The sequence below is a fragment of the Nylanderia fulva genome, unplaced genomic scaffold, assembly GCF_048542155.1.
Source record: "Nylanderia fulva isolate GAGA-0341 unplaced genomic scaffold, ASM4854215v1 Scaffold14, whole genome shotgun sequence".
In the NCBI taxonomy this organism is placed as follows: Eukaryota; Metazoa; Arthropoda; class Insecta; order Hymenoptera; family Formicidae; genus Nylanderia; species Nylanderia fulva.
The window spans coordinates 1,702,618-1,724,651 of NW_028189622.1; the positions used below are offsets into that span (position 1 = coordinate 1,702,618).

The 22,034-nt window shown below is 41.5% G+C and overlaps 1 protein-coding gene across 1 annotated transcript in view; it reads right to left on the reverse strand.

The window, feature by feature from the left end:
* The window catches only part of Sema1a (semaphorin 1a), a 227,846-nt gene that overhangs the window by 164,247 nt on the left and 41,565 nt on the right, over positions 1-22,034 (reverse strand). Inside the window, 1 exon segment of the mRNA XM_029300600.2 lies at positions 11,354-12,596. Coding sequence (XP_029156433.1) covers positions 11,354-11,486 — 133 coding nt within the window. The 5' untranslated portion in view covers positions 11,487-12,596.

Genomic DNA, 22,034 nt, shown 5'->3' on the forward strand with positions numbered 1-22,034 from the left:
GAACGGAGAATAATATGCACCGACCAATGTGACGTGAGTATCCTACGAGATACTCTAGAGCGATCGATCCTACGGAGTACGAGTCAACGCTTCGCGGCGATGACCGCCCGAAAAGCCTTGCCGATGTTTCCGGTCGCCGTTAGTCGAGAAGCGGGGAAAAAAGAGAGAAAAGTAATGTTCCGATTTCCACGGAAATGAACACAACATGGAAATGACGAAAGGAAGTTTCGTCTATCGCTTTATGGAGACCGGATAGCCCGTATGATTAAATATTATTTTTTTCTAGTGTGAAAGAGCTCTAATAAAGATAAAATTTTATCCGACATAGAAAGAAAGAAAAAATAAATTATATAAAGAAGCTTCCTTTTTCTATTGTTTATATACTATTTTAAAAAGTAAATGTTAACATATATGTAAAATCAGATATATATTAAAAAACTTGTCTTATTTACTTTAACTGCCTTACAAATTTTGTATACTTTATCGTGTATGGCTTTGATTACTTTTTTTTGTGCACTGTTATTGATTATAATAAAAGTAAAATAAAAACACTATTTTCGATGTGATGTATTTTCCAATTGTACAAATAAATCAATATCGATTCTGAAGTACTCCAAGTTGGCAAACACGTATTCCGTTTGCTTTTCCCATAGGTCTACAATTTAGATCAAGTTCAATCGACGAACCGAAATTACAGAATGACAAATATGGCGCTCGATAGAGATAATCATTGCAATTACGCGTAAACTTTTCGGGAGGACTCATGGGGAAGCTTTTAAAAGTCTCAACGATACTTGCGAACAGCCGAAAACCCTGAAGAAAAAGCAATGAAAGCGATGAAAGAGGCCAGGCGGAGGGTTGGACGTCGAAGTTTAGAAACGCAACGGAAAGAGAAACGTCGCAGAGGGAGGCGACAGACTCGGAGAGTTCGTATTGATCCACGTGATACGCTCGATTAGCCGCGAATTGCAACGGATTGAAGTAACTTACAACATATTGAGACCATCGGGCATAATGGTTTCGTGATCCGGCCAAAGGCTGTGGCAACAGACAGAACTGATATTGCCTCTCGACGTTTCCCTCTCGCGTGCATCCGAGAGTTTGCGCAATCAATGCACCGTGTGCACCGAGACGAAAGCTAATCGTCACTGATGAGAAATCGGAAGAGAAATTTCTAAGCATAACGCAGTTTAATATTTCTCACATCAGTTACGAATTTATTCGATAGCATTTAAAGTTTTACTTCTTGCGTAATAATTCGACAAAGATTATTTTATTGTATGTAAATAGTCTCTCTCACAAAGTTCATTAAATAATCGTAGTATAAATACATCGTTAAATCAGATATAAATATGAACTTGAAAATGTTTATTCGATATAATTTTTGTATAAAAAAAATCAGGCATATAATATTTGAATCAATTATCCTAACGTGCACACATACGTGTAAGATGATATATTCTATGAGTACAATTTTTCTAGACACTGGATAGAAACGGGCATCCACGTAATAAACAACCGGAGAACTGCGCTTAGCAATTACGCGACGGAAAAATCGCGAGTGAAAATCAACAACGGAGAAAAACCTGTGTAATTGAGTTTGCGAAAGTTGTTCACCGAGCGACACGGCGATGTGCCCACGTGCATTCCTTTTTTACTTTCGCCCTTTCCGTCTCCCCTTCTCTAGCGCAAATCCATGATCGCTTCCCTCCCGTGGTGCTTCTCTCGCTCGTCTACTCTACCATTGTATAAATCGCGATCGCGTTAAATTAATTATACATTGCTTTAGTTAGGCACCGACATTTGCCTGCTCCGTGGGGCGCCGGTTGCCGCTTCGAATGCGATCGCAGACGCGACGGAATGGTTTGGATTTGAAACGGAGCATAGGTATAACTAAGTGCTCACGACAGCTTTCTACGGCCGTAATTCGTTGGAACAGCGCGAGTGCGCCACGATTTCGACGTCACAGCTCCTTCGTGCATCCGAATTGCGGTCGGCTATAGTCGCAAAGTCTTACCGAGCAAACTCCCCGTCTAACAAAATTTGTAGCGTATCCTACCTCGTACTTTTAGATGTCGAGACTCCTTATTCCTAATTTCTTCTACGAACAATTAAATTAGAGCAACATTGAATGAAACTTTCATGGCTGGCGACGCGGTGTTGAAATTTATTTCGATGTTTAATATTAATTCCTATTTAAAATAAAAAGCGATGAAATTCACGCTGCTTGAATCTCCGAATCTCTTAAAGAATTAAAGGAAATACCTAGCTGCGCATTTGTATCAAATAATCTTTATCGTAGATCCCTTCTGTTCTCCACTGGTGTAAAGATTCGATTTTGCCCGAACGTTTCGTCGTGATTTTCACGGTATACATTTCTTTTAAGAGATCCAATTCTTCACGCTCTTCGCGTCTCTACGTCGCCACTGGCTCGGAGAAACAACAGCGTTCTCGCAACAACAGCTACCTCTAAAAATCACCTCCATAAACAGGCAGCGTGTTTGCCGTGTACACTCTGCGCAACCCTCCTCCTTCTTCCCATCCTCCATTCCTCCGCATCCCTGTATTTTCCCTATTGCGTTTTCACCATGTGTATATACATACACATTTGTGCGTACACGACGATGTCGTGTCTGTCCGCAGACATGTACATTAAGATTTTATTGAATTTCCCCCGCACAAATATGTTCATCTTAAGCAGCAATAAAGTAAAAAAAAAAATTATAACACAGCCTCAATATACATTAGTTGTGATTAAATATACCTACAACTTTTAAATTTCATATATTAGAATAATTCATTGTCTGTGAAAGTAATAATAAAATGTAAATGTAATATATTAAGAAATTTCTATTAAAATAATTCAAATTGTTAATGACACGAGATAAAAACGAGATATGTTTTCGTATAACATGTCGTAGAATTGTGAAATATTGGAAATTTTTCAAATAAAAAAAAATTGCAAATTCAACGTGTATCGTTTGTGGAAATTTCACGACGTAACAGCGGGCCTTTCCCCTCGAAAAAACATTTCCCATTCCAACGGCATCGGAGTTAGGCTCGGCGCACGACCATCCCATCCACGACTATTCTCGCTCGTCGTGCACATTAAACTCAACGGCTTCGCTAATGCCGCTTTTCGTTTCGCCCCCTTCGTGCCTGGGCGACCCTTCTACCCCCGTTTATATTCCCGGCCACCCACTTTGCTTTCCGTCCCAAATTGATTGGACTGCGAATCGGTCGACTTGAATTATTCATACTTTGCCCGGCGATAAACCAATTTCTGCGCCGGCCAAATCGAGGAAGAAAAGATCGGACCGCCACGCGAACGACGACGAAACCGTGGACGACGTCGGAGTATAGTCCTCGAACAAAGACAGCTTTGGCGAAGATTGAACGGGCAAGGAAGGCGAGCAAGACGCGGGCAACGACGATGTCGGTGGAGGTCAGTTAACTTTGCTAGGAAGATCATCGGACGAAGCTACTGCGACGCCGTTTAATTTCATCATTCGATCCAATGACGCGGAAGACGCGCCCGAGGAGAAAAATAAACGACTTCGCGCCGCGCTACAGCTTTATCGATGAGTTAAAGCACGAGAGAGAGCAAACGATATCGTCATATCCTTTTCGTTCTTCTTACTCTCTTTATATTACTTGCGACGCATATTCTTTTTCTCTGTCTTTACAAAGAGAAATAGATTTTCTTGCGATATTTCAATCTGTAGGTTAAGGACGCACGCGAACCGCGCGTTGTTTGTTTTAGAAAGACGCAAGCTCAATGTCGACATGTGTAAACGTCTTTAGAGAAGAAAGAGGATATGTGTCGTTAATCTATTTGCGAAGAGAGCATGTCAAATTTCAAAGGAGTAAGATTAAATCGATGCGAAAACTTTCAAGTGTGAGTATCAACACGTTAAACGTACTTAGAGATTAAGATACTTGAAATCGGAATATCGAATTGATTCAAAATTAAAAACGCAGACGTTCAAGGAAAGGTAAATGAATTATTTATCAATAATGATAACCACTATCTAAGCTGTACGCGCTAGTTCGAAATATGGGAGATACGAGAGATAGGTTAAAGGTTTTCCTGTCATTTTTACCGTCATGGACACCGATTTACAACGATTTCCGTCTACTACCTCGGCAGAGCGAGTCAACACCCGCGATAAGAGGACACTTTCAGCAATACCCTGACGAAGGAACCACTCAAGCTGCTGCTTCCCAGCAACCGTCCGTCGCTTTTGACCTTTTGCTTTCCTAGATCGGGTACGAAGCGAAGGGGATCTTCTCGACAAAAGATTTATGAACCCCTCGGCGACGGTAGCACGCTACTTATTCTGCCATAGAGTATGCACTCAAAGATGCAAAAAAATTCGGGAGCGGTATGTACATACACGCGAGCCATCTTCGAAGAGAAAGAGACAAAGAAATCTTGGAAAAAGAATAGGTATAAGAGTTCGTTTTTCGCGTCGAATCAATCATTTTCGCCAGATTTTACAAATCAATAAAAATGTATGCATAGAAAAGCATAAAATTCATTTCAAAAAAGCCTGACAAATGATTATAATCCGACAAAATTGGATTGCGTATTTTTACAAAATCGTATTTGACACGGAGAAAAGATCTAATTGACACTTTGTATATAGTATTTAGAATAATACAGAATAAAATTTTATTAGAATTCCGATTCAAATAATGAGCTGTCGATAAGCTGTAACTATTAATATCATTATCCGCATTATCACTTGACACGTTTGAGAGTCGCGCGATTCATCTAATTATAATAATCCTCCACCGTTCTAATCGAGGAGAACGGCGATGAAAATGTATCATTAACGCAACAAACGCTATCGATGTTTAACGACAACTTTAGCAAGTATGCCGCCGTCCCATCGATCTACTTGTTTGCCGAGGTCAACGACACCGAGACACTACAGCGATCAGTTATCCCTTCCCCCGAGGAAACTTGTCGAAAAAGTTTGTCTTTTTTCGTCGACGACGCATGCGGCCGCTACACTGTCCTAACAAATGGCCTTTTTCTTAAACGGCGTAAATTTTATTGGTGATCTTTCTCTCTCGCGCGCGCGCGCGCGCGGAAAGTCCACCACAGGAGCCCATTTCTCTCTCTCTCTTTCTCTCTGTATAGAGAAGTCAGACTGCTACTACTACTATCGCATATCGCGCCCACGTTCATATCCGCGCTTAGAGTCAATTGACACGATTCCCAGTAATTTTAGCCAGTGGTTAGGCCGAGGTCAGGTTATATGTGCCGCGGCGCATATACAGCAAGCTGAAACTAATCATAATGTATCCTCGTCGGTCGACGAGAGGCATCGCGGGGAAGGGAATCGCCGCTGTGATTGGTCCGTTGCGGTATTCCTCGCTACCAGATAAAGTTACCATAATATGGATTAACTGCCCGCCATAGCCTATATTCCGATCCGGCACTCACGCTTCAGCTCACGATGTAGTAATGAACTCGTAACGGCCACTGTTATCAGCCGCGCCGCTGCTCGAGTGTCTTTTAATGACGATTCACGTGAGCGCGTAATCAATATATCGTGAGTACACGAGACGCGGAAGCGGAGAATCACACGATATCGCGATATATCCCTCTCTGATTTATCAGTCGAATTTAATTACACGACAGACAATCCGCTTGTAGATTTTTTGATCCGCGCGCTCTTGTAATCGGCAAATTGAAACATTAGTATAAATTGACAGAATTATCGTTCGCATAAATATCTCCGAATATCCATCTCCGTAATGCGAACGTACGCTCGGACGTCGTGCTTACATCTATTATTTTTCACGTAGCGATTTGTTATATTGTATATATCGTATCTTTTTACCCGGTGTCGTCGACACCGCGATGCGCGATATAAATTTTCCAACATGAGAAAAACATTGGCATGTCGCGTATTTCCGGCGCATCCATTTAAAAAATTGTTGCGCGATTGCCAAGTCTACTCGTTGAAATTTACGACGAATTCGACTAGGATGTCTCGCGCCGCGCTATCGATCGGCGCGACTTTTGGAATGCTAAAGGGTGCGCGCCGGGTTCCAGCCCAGTGATCTCCCTTTATCCGTAATACACTGCGGCGCGGCGCGCTGCTTTCGGTCGGCCGCCGCGTACGATTTCGATTTTTCTGAACCAAGCGGCGCTTGGCGGGGCGCTCTCGCAAATGATTTCCACCGTTCAAAAGTTACGCGTGTATACACATATGTGTGTAGCTCGCGCGGTTTGATTTACGACGATCGAAAAACACGCGGATATTTTTACGTTTTAACAAACGGCGCGATTGCGAATCTGGCGGCCGACGTGACATCCAAATATCGCGACTTATCAATCGCGGCAGAAAAAAATGCAACAAGTATCTCTATAGAAACTCTGTGAGAGAGCAAGAGTTTGTAAAAAAAAAAAGAAAGGGAAAAAATGCAAAAGTATACTCGCGATACTGGCCGATAATTTCGCCACGCTGGATCCCGATTAGCGATTCAATAATGACATTTGGACAATGGACACGGCGGAATAATCATAAAGAGGATTTCATTAGTACACAATTGGCTAACCGGTTATTGTCCCTTTTTGAACGTCACGGCTGATAGAAGTGGTCGCTACTCGCGCTGTGGATAATAAGCGCATCGTGGAAAATGTTTGGTTAATACAGACAATGTGAATTGGCACTGCGAAAGTAATTAATCGAGCGTTATTTCAGTTCCGCTTGAAACTCGATCGATTTCATCAATGCATCGAGAAATGTAAGTCAATTAAATATAACGAAATAATCGCAATAAAGCACACATGTGATGCAGAAATATGCGGGTATATCGTACGAACGCCGAAAGAAAACACACGAGACAAAAAAACATCCAACTTGAGCATCGCCGTAATCGCAATCGAATAAATTTCACGGACTCGATATATGAATGACACACGTTAGAGAATCAACTGTAAATGTATTGATCCGTAATGCGGTCTCTCCATCATTATCGGACGGCTCGTCGATTTGCCGGCTGTCAATAGGAAATTACGACTGCGCGTCACGTAAATATTTAGCGATCGTATCGGACAACGCGCATTAACGCAGAAACGTTATATTCGCTAAAGCGCAGGGATCATAAGGGATCATAAAAGGGAGGAGGGTATTTAATCGTCACGTAATTGTCGTTTCAATCGATTATTACGATACCTCTTTAAACGTCACGGTTGATAAAAAAACGCGGTCCGGCATGTTACGTAACAGGCAGCACAACCCCGTGGAAAATGCTGCACAGTCGTGAGGCTTCGCGACGGTACACATGCATATATACGTATATCAACGATACGCGCTCGTCGTTGATTATAATTTCGGTGTTCTGGCGCGGCGGTGGTTTTGCCCGTTGTAGAATTAGCAGAAATTCTGGCTCAGCGAGCAAAACGATATCGCAGCGGCATGGCAGTGCGACGCGACGCGACGCGGCGCGGCGCATTAATGACACGTGCTTCGCGTAATTTCAATAGGCGATGCGGCGCGCTGGCGACCGCACCCTATATCGCGATGCGTGCATGCGTGCGTGCATGGGAGATGCGATGGCTACGCATCGCCGAACGAAATCCGTCACGACGTAATGAGCTCGCGTTGCCCGGTGTCGATAGACAGATAGACAGAGAGTGGGACATTTATTCGACGTGCCGGGATAAAGTGCCCTATAACTTCGCGTGCAGCAAATGACGTGGATAGTTACATATATACGCAGATCGAAGGGTACAGTGAAATGGTAAAAAAAGGGAGAGATGACCAATGAATTTGATAAAGAAAGAACGCGCGTTTGTCTTTAGAGACATCATCATCTCCCGACGTAACAACTTTTGTGCGTGTCATTCATTCGAGAATTGTCTATAACTCTATGAAAAATGATCCGTTACGAATGAGACGTTACGGGATAAATTGCTAAAGAGCACAACGGCGTACACGTGGAAAACTAACGTTCCCAGCGGTGCGGCTTGCACCAAAAACGTGATCAACGAGCGAACATAATTCGTAGAACCTCAGACTAATGGCCATCTGTTCCCGTGGTTCAAGTAATTACAGCGGTAAAGCGCGGTTCTTAATTCCGACGATTAATCCACATTTCGCGCGGTACATTCGGAATGATTTAAGAAATTTTACGGTGAGGCGGCCGCGATAATAGCGCGTGTGAAATGTAACGTTTAACTTGCCCCGAGCACTGGCGCTATTAGACGCGGAGAACGAACGATGTTGAGAATGATAACTAATTCACGCTACGTAATCTCGAAGAAAAACAGCATGCCCGTCACACGCTATGTCGTAACTGCTGTACATTAAATAATATGCGCATTATATATAACATGCACCGAGGCTATACACATTTTGCAGAATTTTGTCGCTGTCGCGATAACTGCAACTCTCGAAATGTGCCGTTTCTAAATTGCCAAAATTTGACTTACGACCGTCATCTCGTCCGAGATGAGTGACTCAAATAGCGTAGCATTTCTCTTTTCCAATTTTCGCTGAATAAATTGTAAAATAAAATAACGTACTCTTTACAATTCGTAAAACCTTGTTACGGATGTGTTCGAATAGAAAGATCTATTAATACATTAGATACGTTGGAAAAGTACACTACCCCATTGCTCATATTGTAAACACTTTAGGAAGAAAAATGTTTGTCTTCAAACCCCAGCGGGAATAGATATGCAGGTTTCCAACTTTAGCCATCTAGGTACAAAGTTCCGTCGTTTTTCGAGAGTTGCGAGTTGAAAATTTGCTATCGCTATTGAACGCCATGAATAAAATCCTATTTACGTCTACGTTTCTAGTTGTGCGCGATTGTGTAGTGAAAAAATTTATTCTCGCAAAAAAATCAAATTCTCTTAAAAATAAATTCCAATTCTCTCATTGGTCAATATCTTTTTAAATTTTTTAAATATACCTACTGCTTTATTTCTGTTTCAATTCAGACTCAATTCAGCTTAAAATTAAGAACAACTTAACGGAAGGAAACACCAATTTTTATACAAGAAGATATTGATAGCGCACTCGAAATATATTCTACGAGATAAAGAAAGACAGAGACAGGCATCAGACGCGAGGAAAAATGGCGAGTTCTAAACATTCGAGTCCTCGGTGGCTATCACTCAAATCGTTCAGCCCACTCGCGCTACTATAATGTCAGCTATATACTAGAGGAGCGTGTGCCGTGGCGCGGAGCGACGCAGCCACTTCGGAGCAATTTATTTCGCTCCTTCCCCCCGTCGAGATATCGTTCCGTCGCGGAAAGAGTGATGGATGTTAGGGGCGTCGTGTCTACGCGGGAACGTACGAAACACGCGGAGCGCCGTTAAGGTCGAGTGCCTCAGATGTAGGACACTTTATACGCCACTTCCCACCACCCTTCACTACCCTACATTCTCGCCTCTTTTTGGATCCAGTTCCCAATAAAGCTCGCCGTCGACGCGGCGTGTCCGTTTGAATTAGTTACGCGAGCGCGAGGGATAATGCGTGAGAAAGGAGAGTAAACAAATGCGTTTTAAAGGACCCCGCGAGAAGAAACGAAAGAAATGCTCGTTATAGTCGATAAAAGGGCTTTTTAAGAATTGTGCTGCTTGTGGAATTAACGTGGAAACTGTTCCTGCACCTCTATGTGCAATCTTGTGGAATGTTGTAATTCCAGCAAACACACAGGAAGAAGTTTATAACATAACATAAACCGACACTTCCGTTTATCTTCCACGTTGTTACAAAGTTGAAGTTAATAAGTTTCTCTCACGGGGTATCCATTAAAATAAATATCGCACGAAAGTTAATAAAAGCGTTAACAATCCTGACAGAAAATAAGAAGAGTTATTTTTGCGGAACAATACATAAACTCTAAAAAAATATTCCTTGATATATATATATTATATATTGAACATTTATATTATATATAGAGAATATAACGCAGGTTTCATCTCACATAAAACACGTTTAAACATTCCTTATTTTTGTTACTGATTAAAATATTGATCCTTCATTATCATACTTTAGAGTAAGCAATAATTCAAATCTAAATATCGGCTCGATAATCTTTGTGATATTTGAGATACAAAAATTGTATCGTATAATTAGCCAGGTGTATCGATGTACACCAAATTTTCGAGACAGGTGAAACAGTATATACATGTAATTATAGCACATCAATTTCGAGTAATAATTCGAAAGAAGAAAAAATTCCTTTCGCCGTACTAATAATTTTACTTTGGAGAAAATATTCAGTATTTACATATTCAATATTCATGCATTCAATGAAAAATATTTGTCGGGGTGTAGAACACATATCGTGAATATATGAAAAATCTCCGCGAGATGCATAAATAATTGAGGAGAGGGGGAAAGGGAGTAACCACAGCAATGAATCACATAGATTCTAAATTAGCTGTGAAATCTCGTGTAAAACAAAAATCGCAACGAATACGTTATATGTAACGCATGGAAATTTCTGCAGACTCGTTTTCGCTTCATTGTCCTAAGTTTCGTGATTGTGATATGATGAACGAGTTTTTAGCTGTAATAGAATAAAGCCACGAGAGAACAACCAATGAGAAACCTCTGTGTTGCATCCCCGGCGATTCGCGCTTTAATAATTTAATCGGGACACCGCGATCGATACCTTTGTATTCTTTTCTTATACAAAGATAAGGAAAGGGAGGCGACGGAAGAGGGAAGAAATTATGCTGCTGATTAAAGTTTACGCAGTCACCGACTCGAAACGAAACAATCCTTCGACAAGGGAGAATCCACCCGCGAGTGGGGAGGAAGGTACATGACCCTGCACTCGCTATAACTTCGTTCGATCATTACGTAAGCAAACCTCTCTCTTCTCTCTCTCTCTCTCTCTCGGCCTTCGAGAATGCGGCTTCGAACTTTGCGGAAGAGTCCTTAACCTCCATCGCGCGGAGGTTACTATTCAATCTACGAAACCTCGATCAATATTGATATCGCGAATAGTCGCTAAACACAAGGTCGAATAAAGACAACAATAGCGCGAATCGTCACCACATTTATCTCGATTTTCATTCCCGATAGTTTTTTTCTCCCGTAACGTATAATTAAATTTTCTTGAATAAATTTTCAGGTAATGAATTCAATTATATTAATTTGCGCGGTCGTGCCGAAAATATTTATCTCACGATTCGAAATACGTGAAAGGGATCGCGTGACCGAAATTTCTCCTCGTTAACCACGCACTAATTCATATCACAAACACGAAACAAGGACAGGGATAAAAATAAGAGCGAGTGGAGAAAACTGCACCGTACATTATTATTCATCTAATGCGCACTAATCGCAAATGATCGATCACTCACCTAGCTGGACGTACATCTTCGGCCTGACGTTCTCCTGCCAAGCAGCCAGGGCGAGAGTGAACGTCGCGACGAAGCACCAGCAGGACAGCAAAGGATGCATCCTGGGGGCGACGCGGAGGCTGGCTCGCCTCATCCTTTCCTCGCGATGGTGTCGCAACGGCGCTCGGAATGACGTGCCAGGATTCACAGTCTCGCGGTCGCGGGCACTGAACGGACCGGAAACGACCGGAGCGAGAGAGGGCACACGCGAGAACGGAAGAAATCGCGAACACCGTGTAATTGAATTCACCGTCACACTGTGCGAATTCTCGAAGCACCCGCTCGACACCTGTGAGAGAAGAGATGCACCGCGAATGAACCTATCTATATCGAGCGTGTATCCAAGGGCTTTCTCTCGGAACTCGCACTCACTGCGCCGGAAGTAGCTGCGCGGGTGTCGCGGCAGTCACGTGCGACGCGACGTTCCCGTTCGTCGCGGTCGTTGCATCCACGGTCGTCCACCGGCGGCCCGCCACGCGCATGTTTTCCCGAGGACGATGGACCGCCTCGCAGCGGCCGTGCGGCACATTCACGAAACCGCGTTCGACGCGCGCCGATGCACGACTGACGGGAGAAACGATTAGTAGGAGAGCCGAGAGTCGGAACCGACACTCGCGCTCACGCGTTCAAGCGTCCACGCGCGAGTGACGTTGAGAATAAAAGACCCGTTATTTACGTCTCTTATTGCGCGACGTCACGGAAAACACGCGCACACCAGTAGAACACCATCCGCACCCGCTGCCGGTCGCCGTCACACTGACGTCGCGACAGATGACGCTCCCCACCAAGCGCCGCGCACCCTCTTCGCGCCGCTACGCGCAGGCGCGGTCCGTGTTAGCGCATACCTTTCTCTCTCACCCTCTCTCTTTCTCTCTTTCTTCGTCCGCCGGAGTCGTATCTGCGTATGCGTGATGATTACGCGTGCGGCTTTCTATACACGCGTACGTTCGTTGTGCACGCACGTGGATATGCCGATGAAACTCCACGGGTAGTATATATGCGTAGGAAACGGAGGGAAAGATATAGGGGCAGTGGACCTTTTGGAGGGATAGCGCACGAAGGGTTCGTGGGACGAGTGGAGGCTTGGAGGAGGAAGAGGTGACACCGGGCAAGCGCCGATTTTCAACCTCACTACCTCAACGGCGCGCGACACGCCGCTGTCGTCTTCCGCGACCGCGTCGTCGTCAACGTAGCGCCTGCTAACCTGGAATGAGAAAAACGAGGATCGTTATTTGGGTCGATCAAGGACGCTTTAATCCGCTCGTATTCTGTCGCGAGATTCTTAATTTGCGACAATAACACCGCGAATTGTAATCTTTCGGGGGATGTTTTCGTAGTCGTCTCTGAATTATCTCTTCAAATATACTGAAACTTTTTGCACCTTCCTGTTTTTCAATTATTATTCATATGCTTGAGAAAAAGAGAAAGTTCTGTGAAATATTTCATTGGAGTCTAAAATTATCAAACAGTTGACATTGCGAGAGAGAGAAGGACTTCGATGAAATCTTGATTAAAATTGTCAACTTTAAATTCTCGCAACGGCGAAACTTATTGCGTAAAATCTCATCGCGCCCCGAAACGAATCGGATTTGATAGTCCGATATCTCTGGAAACTCGAAAACCGCAAAGAGTCAGAGTGGACGAAGAAATCCGATTACGATTCGATTTCGCGTAAACGCACGCGCCTGCAAATCCCACGGGAACCCTACACAAATAAGGTTTCATCACGCAGAAAGTTCTGGCTGCGCGGCGGGATAACGAAATTATCCAAATGCGACTGATTCGTCAGCGAATTTTATGAACGTATCCCGTATGCGCGATGCGTAGCGACGCCGCCGACGTTGACATTGTTCATTAATTTGGCGAACCAAGTGCACGGGGGAGAGACCGGGGGTTGGGGGAGGACACTGATGGACACCACGCAGAAGGGGAAGTATGTGTGCATCGAGACTCTAATTCCTACACCAATGATTGGACATGCCTGCACGAGGGAATTCGCCGGGTGTCCACGACGTGTACACGCAATTTCGCGTGGATATGTGCGTGTCCGCGCGTACATGTCCGAGCGTATCGTATTCGCATCCGGCGTTCACGCTCCTTTAATCCGCGATACGCTAAAACACGCGATCAACATATATTCGCGATTCCGCGACTTGCCGCGACATTTTTCAGAAAATTTCAAAGAAATTATTTCCCTTTCCTTCTCTTTCGCTCTTGTCGCGAAAAAAAAAAAAAGAGAATTTTCTTCTCTTAGAATTTATCCTGAAAATCATGGTAGGTGGTAATCGTAGGACAATGTGGTATTGGAAGAATTTTATAAGAGTTTCTCTGATTTAATATTTACTGTTAATATTGTAAATTAATTGAATATATTTTGTATCTTATTGTGGTAGATATTAATATTTTTTATTGCGGTAAATATTTTCATCAAGAGAAACTCTTATAAAATTCTTCCAATATCATATTATCTCACCATTTTCAGGGGATTAATTTTTAAGAGAAAATTATCTCTATGTACATCTCAAATATTACTTCACATTATCTTTCCAACAATTTACTTTTCAAGATTAATACTCGAAATTGAGATATAATGCATTTTGACTTATCACTTCGACTTTGAAATTAATGCGGCGAAAAACAAGTATATTCTGATATGTAACTTTAAACTGTTCTATATTAAGATACAGGATAAAGCAGCTATATAAAGCATGTTAAGTCCTCACGTGAATTTTCATGGCATAATATTCATGGTGGCAGTTTATTTCATAATTAGTATAATCTCCAAGCATATAAATGGAGTTATTCCACCATATGCCGTGTTTCATTTGCTAGAAATGAGCAGTGAGTTAACATCTCTTTGGATGTCTTATAATATCTAATATAGTATTAAAAGTACCGGTGAACAAAAATTTAATACGACACATCACGTGTCATATATTAATAATTGCTGACATTTTATGTCACAAATCCAATAACACCATCAATAAAATAAGTTTAAATATTAACCACTATACGAAACAATAACGCGAGTCGCTACTAAAATATTACTAAAACAAACGCGTGTACATATATTATTACAGCGATATATTCTAAAGCCATATTTCAATTTTATGACTCAAACCGCGTAACGATGTTTTTAATTGCAAAAATGATCTATCGATTTCATTAATTCTTCTTGGAAATGTGTATGTTTGTGCGATCAATATCAATCTGAAAAGACAATTCTTCTTTCATCGAAACGACAATAGTTTCGAGTTTTAACCGTAGTTCATTCAACAAACATTCACGCGTTTACACAAAATCAAATATAATGGAGTATATGGTGAAAGCCGTCTAAAGTGATAAGTGGCCATAACAAGAGGAGAAACGATGCATAAAAGATACGTGTGTGCCGCAATATCATCGTCAATCGTAGAGCATGTACGCGCTTCGCTTATGGAGCGATTTAAACTTGCAATACATAGCTTATATCATCATATCTAACACCTACTTTAATCGAGCATATGCAATGTTCTCTCCACAAATAATACAACTTTACTCCATTGACAATATAACATTTCAGCATACATAATATATAATTGTTTCATTTCAAAGTAATTTCAAATTAGTTAATTTAAACTTTTTTATTGATTTTTATTTTGATGAATTTGTCACGAAATGTCGTGAAAATAATGATTAATGTGTATTAATTAATAAATTTTTAATGCTGCGCGTTACAAGGCATTCACAGAGACTAGACGTTAACTCCCCAAGCTCTTTGCGCGAGTTACAAAGGATTAGTCAAAAGGGTGCTTCAACGACTCCTTCAAGTAGCGTCGTAAGCAACACTATAGACAGCATGCTAATGAAAATGAAGAAACGGAGATTGAATGCATCGCGACGTCGAGGCGTCGCGCAAACTCAAAACGGTACTCATCTATAAATGCGATACGCTTTACGAAACTCACTATTACATCTCAGTGGATCAGCGTGTCACTGGATTACTTGAATATTGTAGAAAGAGAGACGTAGCTCGTCTCTCTAGTGTGTTTACAAAGTGCTCGTCTTGTATTTCTATTTAGAAGAGATATTTTCACAGGATGTCTCGCAGGGTAATATACTTTCAGAAAACATACATATTAAAAGCAAATCTTTCTTCACATATTTTCACATTGAATTTGTTGCTAACGAGAATCTCTAAGCTTTGAATTTAATAACGATGTGTAAACATAATTTCAAATGCAAATTCAATTCAAATTTATTCTCGTAAGTATTAAAAACTCAGTACAAGATTTTACTAATAAAATAGAGACATTTGATTATAAAAAAAAAATTATAACAAAACATAAGAATTTACAGCTTTTGAGTGAAAAAAAAAAAAAATCAATTTCACATCTTCCCAGTACTTTACCTCTTTCCATCTAGTCTAACATATAGGAACGATCGGAAATTATAATAAAATATAAGAATTTACAGCTTTTGACTGAAAAAAAAAATCAATTTCACATCTTCCCAGTACTTTACCTCTTTCCATCTAGTCTAACATATATAGGAACGATCGGAAGAGATTTAAAAAGACGAGAGAAATGCAAAAGGATGGGCGCGACAGTTTCGGCGAGAAAAGGCGTAAAAACTGAAGAAGAAGATTCGGGGGTAGAGCTCTACAAAATATACTCTCGCGAAATCGTCCCGCGGGAGTGACTTCGTCCGAGTCGATTTCGCGCGCGTTTAACATCGCGCGAGCGACGACGGAAAAGTGCCGGCAGGCAGACAGTGTTGTCTGAGGGATGCCACGAGGGGTGTGGCGAGGCACGAGGGGACAGCAGGGATCGATAACCGAACAACGGAGAAAATCCCGGTGGAAAACGCGCGGGAAGCGCAGGATACCAATGTTGCCGAGGATAGAGAGAAAGAGAGAGAGAGAGAGAGAGCAAATTCGCGGCTATTGGCAGACGTGAACCAAACTCGATTAAGTTTGACTTCCGGGGTGCGTCGTAACGGGGGCAGAAGAACGTGTCCCGGATGAAATTATAGTTGAATCACTTAAGATGGATTCTTTTGAGTGGCAACGCCATCATCATCGCTATCGCGATCCTTTCTTTTTCATCCATTCATAGTCGCTGTCGGAGAGAGAGACACGTGGAATCTCGCGAGGAATCTTTCCCAACCGGAGATAAAAATTAGCGTAGATAAAGATATCCTCCGAGTCTAACGAGTCTCTCGTAAGAGTACGCGGAAGGGCAGGAACGCGATAAGGGTTAGGTAGGTAAGTTAAAAAAAAAAAAAAAAGAAAGAAAAAAAAAGAATGGTTAACTACAGAGGAGCAACGCAGAAAATTCCTGCGGATACGACGAGTGAAAGTCCGGGGAAGAGCGAAGGGACGATGATTCGTGCCTGTGGCAAGCTCCGCGCGCGAGCAAAGGGCTCGGAATAAAACTCAATTAAATGCGGCCGAAGTTCAACTTCCGTCAAACGTTAAATAGAAAGGATTTTCCGGATAAAGTTAATTAGCCCACTTAAGTCAGAGTACGTTTGCGCTGATACGCGCGAGACAAATCTTTCGAGCGAAGAAAAAAAAAAAAGAAGAAGAGACGAGTGCCACCGCACGGGGCGTTAAGGATAATAGATATCCTGGATCGCCCTATTTTAGTTTTCGAAGTGTCGAGAAAGAGGAAGGGCAACTTTTCTCTCGACGAAGTTTCCGACGGGAGAAGAAAAAGATATTGGATACGACGAAACTTCCGATACGAAAGATACAGCTCGGTAGCTGAACTCTGATTAAAATCAATTAAAGCCATTAGCACCCAATATTTAAGTTTCTCGCAGTCTTTCGATTCCGTCTCGTGAAATAATCATCGGGACTCTCCAAGTCCTCGCCGCAGCGAGACGAAACGTTTTCCCGATAAATCCGATTATACATAATCCAGCCGAACGGAATATTTCTTAAAGTGTCATAAATATTGCGTCGCCATAAATACGACCATTATACTCAGTTGGTCGCGCTTGTACAACCGCAAACTTCTCACTGCATTGCACGACGTAGACCGCAACGACTGGCGATTTTTTATTAAAAAGAAAAAGGAGAGCAAGGACCAAAAATAGAGCAAAAAGCGAGCAGCTGACTGAACAACGGAAGAGAGATCCCGCTAAAAAACGCGAGTGCGTTGTTGCGGCGCTTTTCGAGAGCGCGAGGTAGAGGGAGGATGGTCGGTATGGCAGAGGGTTGCAAAGAGAGGGTTGCAGCAAAAGTCGCGGCTGCTGTAGCGGGCAGTCGAGCGATCGAAGGGCGTGGAACAAAACCCAATTAAGTCCGCCGAACTTCGACTTCCGCAGTAGCGTTACACGAAAAACATTTTCTGAATAAAACTGAATAAAACGAGTTAGACCATTTGAGCATGGATCGCGTATATCCCATAGACTTATCGCGTTGCAATGACAAAAAAAAGAAAAAATAGAGAAAACTAAAAAAAAAAAAGAAAGAAAAGAAAAGACGGAAGCAGGTAAAAAGGTTCTAGGCGTTTTTCGATGCGAGATCAGTGTAGATGGATATTCATTCAAATAAAATTGGTGAAATACATACTTTGAAACGTTGAAAGGCGGAATAGTAAAAGTTGAGAGTGAAGCGAGAGTGAGGAAAGAGTTGTTTTTGAACCGTAAATAGACCGTTAAGATGCTTTAGGACCGTAAAGTCGAATTAAATTCGCGTAATCGCACTCCCTGAAAATATACGACTCGTGTGAGTTTCTTGCGTGATCGCAAGCCAACATCTCGAAAAGGCACTCACCAAAGTCCTTTGGATAAAAATTCAGAAATCAATCGACAGCGAACGGCGCGATTCGCTTTTTGCGAGTTCCCATGTGTCACGCTTATCGAAAATCGTTCGCCAAACGACGGACGTCGGCCGGAATTGAAATCCTTTAGCGTGCATGACCCGTGATATATAACTGACCTACAAGAAAGATATTTGCCGAATGGAAAGTGGGGTGAGACTAGAGAGATGAGAGTGCGAGAGAAGTACCATCCCTCCTTTCCCATCTCCACTACTTATACGTATATAATACACATACATACGACACGAAGAAAGGAAAATAATATATCGCCAATACGCGCTCAAACGTAAAAGTAATCTCTCCTGTCACCTGTCGCTCTTCGGTAAAATACTTGATGAATCCTCGCCCGGTAGAGGTTTTTATCGGTGTGATCCTGGGGGATAGCGCGCGCCAGCCCTTCCGTTCATTTTTTCGCGACCCTGCGCTGCCCTGTTATATCCCCCTCGAAAATACCGACTTTCGATTAAAAGCTATTCGAAACGTTCGTGCTACAACGACATTGAGAATTGAGGGGGCCGGCGAAACGCGAGGGCGAGAAACGGGAGGTTCTCGAGAAGCTGCGACCCAAAAAGCACATAAAAGGGCGCGCCACGAAGACGAGAGGGCTGTGCGATGTCGGTGTCCTCGAAATTCGAGAGTGAAACGCGATAGCCCACTTTTGTTCGTGATAGTGCGAGCGGAACTCATGCCATTCTTCCGCAAATGAAAAATGTCAGATCGATCGCGACAAATGCCGCGAGACATTCTTTTCAATGTGACATTTAATTAATTCCGCGCCGCTCTGTCCACCGCTATTCTCGCGCAGACATACCATGCTCGAGATTAATTGCGCTTATAAGCATATTGTTTGCGCACTGCCCTATACCATGCGCGTTGCTAAGCGGAATTAGCGATGTAAAAAAAAAAAAAAACGTACGGTTTAAATACGAAATATGCGAGAACAATTACTGACATATATTCTTGTTAAATATTCTCACTGCGAAACCTTGGGGGAAAAAATAAAAACAGATGAATGTGCATTAATCCCGGCTATTCTCTTCAAATTTATTTGGAGCTATGAAGGCAATATTTTCAACCTACTGACAGAATACGTTTTGTGTTATATACATTTGAAAAATAACATACTCCAACAGCCCAATTTAATACATTTAAATTTGCTGCGCGACAAATTTACCAACGAATATCAGTTTTTAGAGTGAGTGGCATAAGCGGTTCGTTTTGCAATAAAATAACAATTTTATTTTAACTCGACGGAAAGATATACACATATTAAAAAAGTATATGGTCAAAAATGCAAAACTGATAATCTAATAAATTTTCGACGACATAAATCAAATATTAAGATAAAAAATTAAATTATGATTAATTAGATTAAGATATCGATTATATAAGGACCCGTCGCCTAAACTTTCACTCCGCATTTCAAGTTCTTTAAGCACCTCGAGTGAAAATAATATAATGATAATTAAACGAATAATTAAGAGAAGCGTCGTCGTTATCTCTGACGAGACTACGGTATTCCGCACGTAACATCTTCTCCCAGAGTTTATAGGCAGGAAATGTTCAAACGTGCACGACCGTCCGATTAAAAACTCTAACAACTTTGACCTAGAAAGAAATTGTCTCGTTACATTGTCATTAATTCAAAATAGTTTAATTAGTATACCTTTACAGTCGCTCGTCCGCGATCTGCATTCGCGCGATGCTGAATAGGTACAAATAAAACGCGTTTCAAAATCGTAAAGTTCACGTAATTCTTTTCAAATAATCGTTAGATATCCACAAAGTTTCGTGAAATATTATAATAATTATTATTTTTTATTATTTCTAAAAATACTTCATAAATTATAATAATGAGAAAATTCGAAGATTTTTCACAATAATAATATATGTGTCTAATAAAATATAGCGATAAAAACGTATGGCCTCTTTCGATGCGCTATATTTGCGATACAACGAAAACGATCACATCGTAGTACTTTGGTTCTTTTAATTTATTCACGCGAAGCAAGTTTCGACAAATATGCCATTTCTCGCACCGAAGTGCTGCTTTAATCCCAAAGTTGTATGCGCACTCCATGCATAAAGAATACAATCGATCTTCAGCAAAGTTATAAAATATTAAAAAGCAGAGTGCAAAATGTCTTTCCATTATCTCGTATCAGTATCCGTACGCGATCCTGGGATATCTCGGATATTCTTTAATACGCGAAAAGGGGATACGAAAAGGCCGGGTTAATTACGATCTATATTTTTGGTGGAGCGCGCTAAAAGTTTCTAGCGAGTATGATTGATCTTCCGCATTAACAGTTTATTAAAGAGCGGGAAAAGTACATCTAAGTAGCACTTAGATACTTTGCGCCCTATGTATCGCTCGCTACTTTAATACTTTGACATTTAATGGATTAAAAAGTCGGTTAATTCGGTTTATTCTTTAATGCGTGGAGTTGCGAAGATACTTCCAAAGTTTCGATCACGCGGAAACCGCGTTTTTGATGTATCGAATAAAAATTACATACACGTCAGTTATCTTAATAATATAAAATTAAAAAATGAAGATAACAAAGCAGATTTGCGACGTGTTTGTTATAATAACAAATGACGGCGCTAAATTATAAATTACACTTTTGACAGAACCATGAATATCGATCTTCCGCATAAATGCCCTGTATACATTTTCTCTAAAAAAAAAATTATATTATAAATTATAACATCATGCTATTTATTTATTAATAAATCTGTAATACAAATGTCATCTATAATACGTATGAAATTGAAAAATTGCACGACAAAATCCTGCCATTTCGTGTGAAATGTATTCTCGCGTTTGCTATTCTTTCTCTCCGTGATACATTTCCTATTCCTACTCTGATGAACTTTTTCTATCCATTTAGAACTAGAGTAGCTGCATTAATCTCTTCTTTCATTTCGGTGGAAATTCCTATCGATTTCTTTTACTGAGAAAAAAGCAACAGAACAAAAAAGGTCCCGGTAGTGTATCGTCGAACGCGCGTTTCTATAGAAAAAAAAAGAATCAAATAATTACATTTTCAATAAACGACAATTTGCTTCAAAGCAACGGGATTGAAGTCGCGGTTTATTGAATCGTTCTGTCAATGTTTCACCGTAATGCCACGTTACGCTCGCGAAGTTCCACGTGTACCTAATGCGAGCTCGGGAGCGTGATCGATCTTAGCGTATCGCGAGGCAACTTATCGCCACGACGTTATACGAACGACCGTAAAGCCGTAATACCGCTATACCCTAGCAAGGCGGTATATGCAACGCGGATTTCAACTCGTCGTTTCGTGAAACGCGCGTCTAGAAGATCGGCTCCGGATAATCCGTCCGTCCACAGTTACGTTCCTACGATAAGCGCACTTGCTAATTAGCCAAAGCGTTACGCGTCCAAGATACTCGATTTCATCTTCCGTTTCATCGACAAAGGTAGTAAACACGCCACGGTACCTCCCCCATTTCCTTCGTTGATGTAAAGCCAATTTTGTGTACAAACGTGTCTCGCTACTTGATAAATAAATCGTCCAATCCGGCTAAACATTCCTGGATAAATTCGCGGGCATTCGATCTCATCGATATCGATTTTTCAGCTTTGCTGGGCTGCATCTTTGGTCTGTATACAGTAGTTTTACTACCGCGACAATAATCTAGGTAATCTAATCTAATTACACAGTATAATAAACACTACAGAATAGAGTTAAATCATCCTATTCGATATATTGTATAATGATTACTCGGATCACTCGATTATTAAATCGCATGATACGATTGATCATATAATAGTAATAAGGGCAATTAACCAATTATGGTGATCG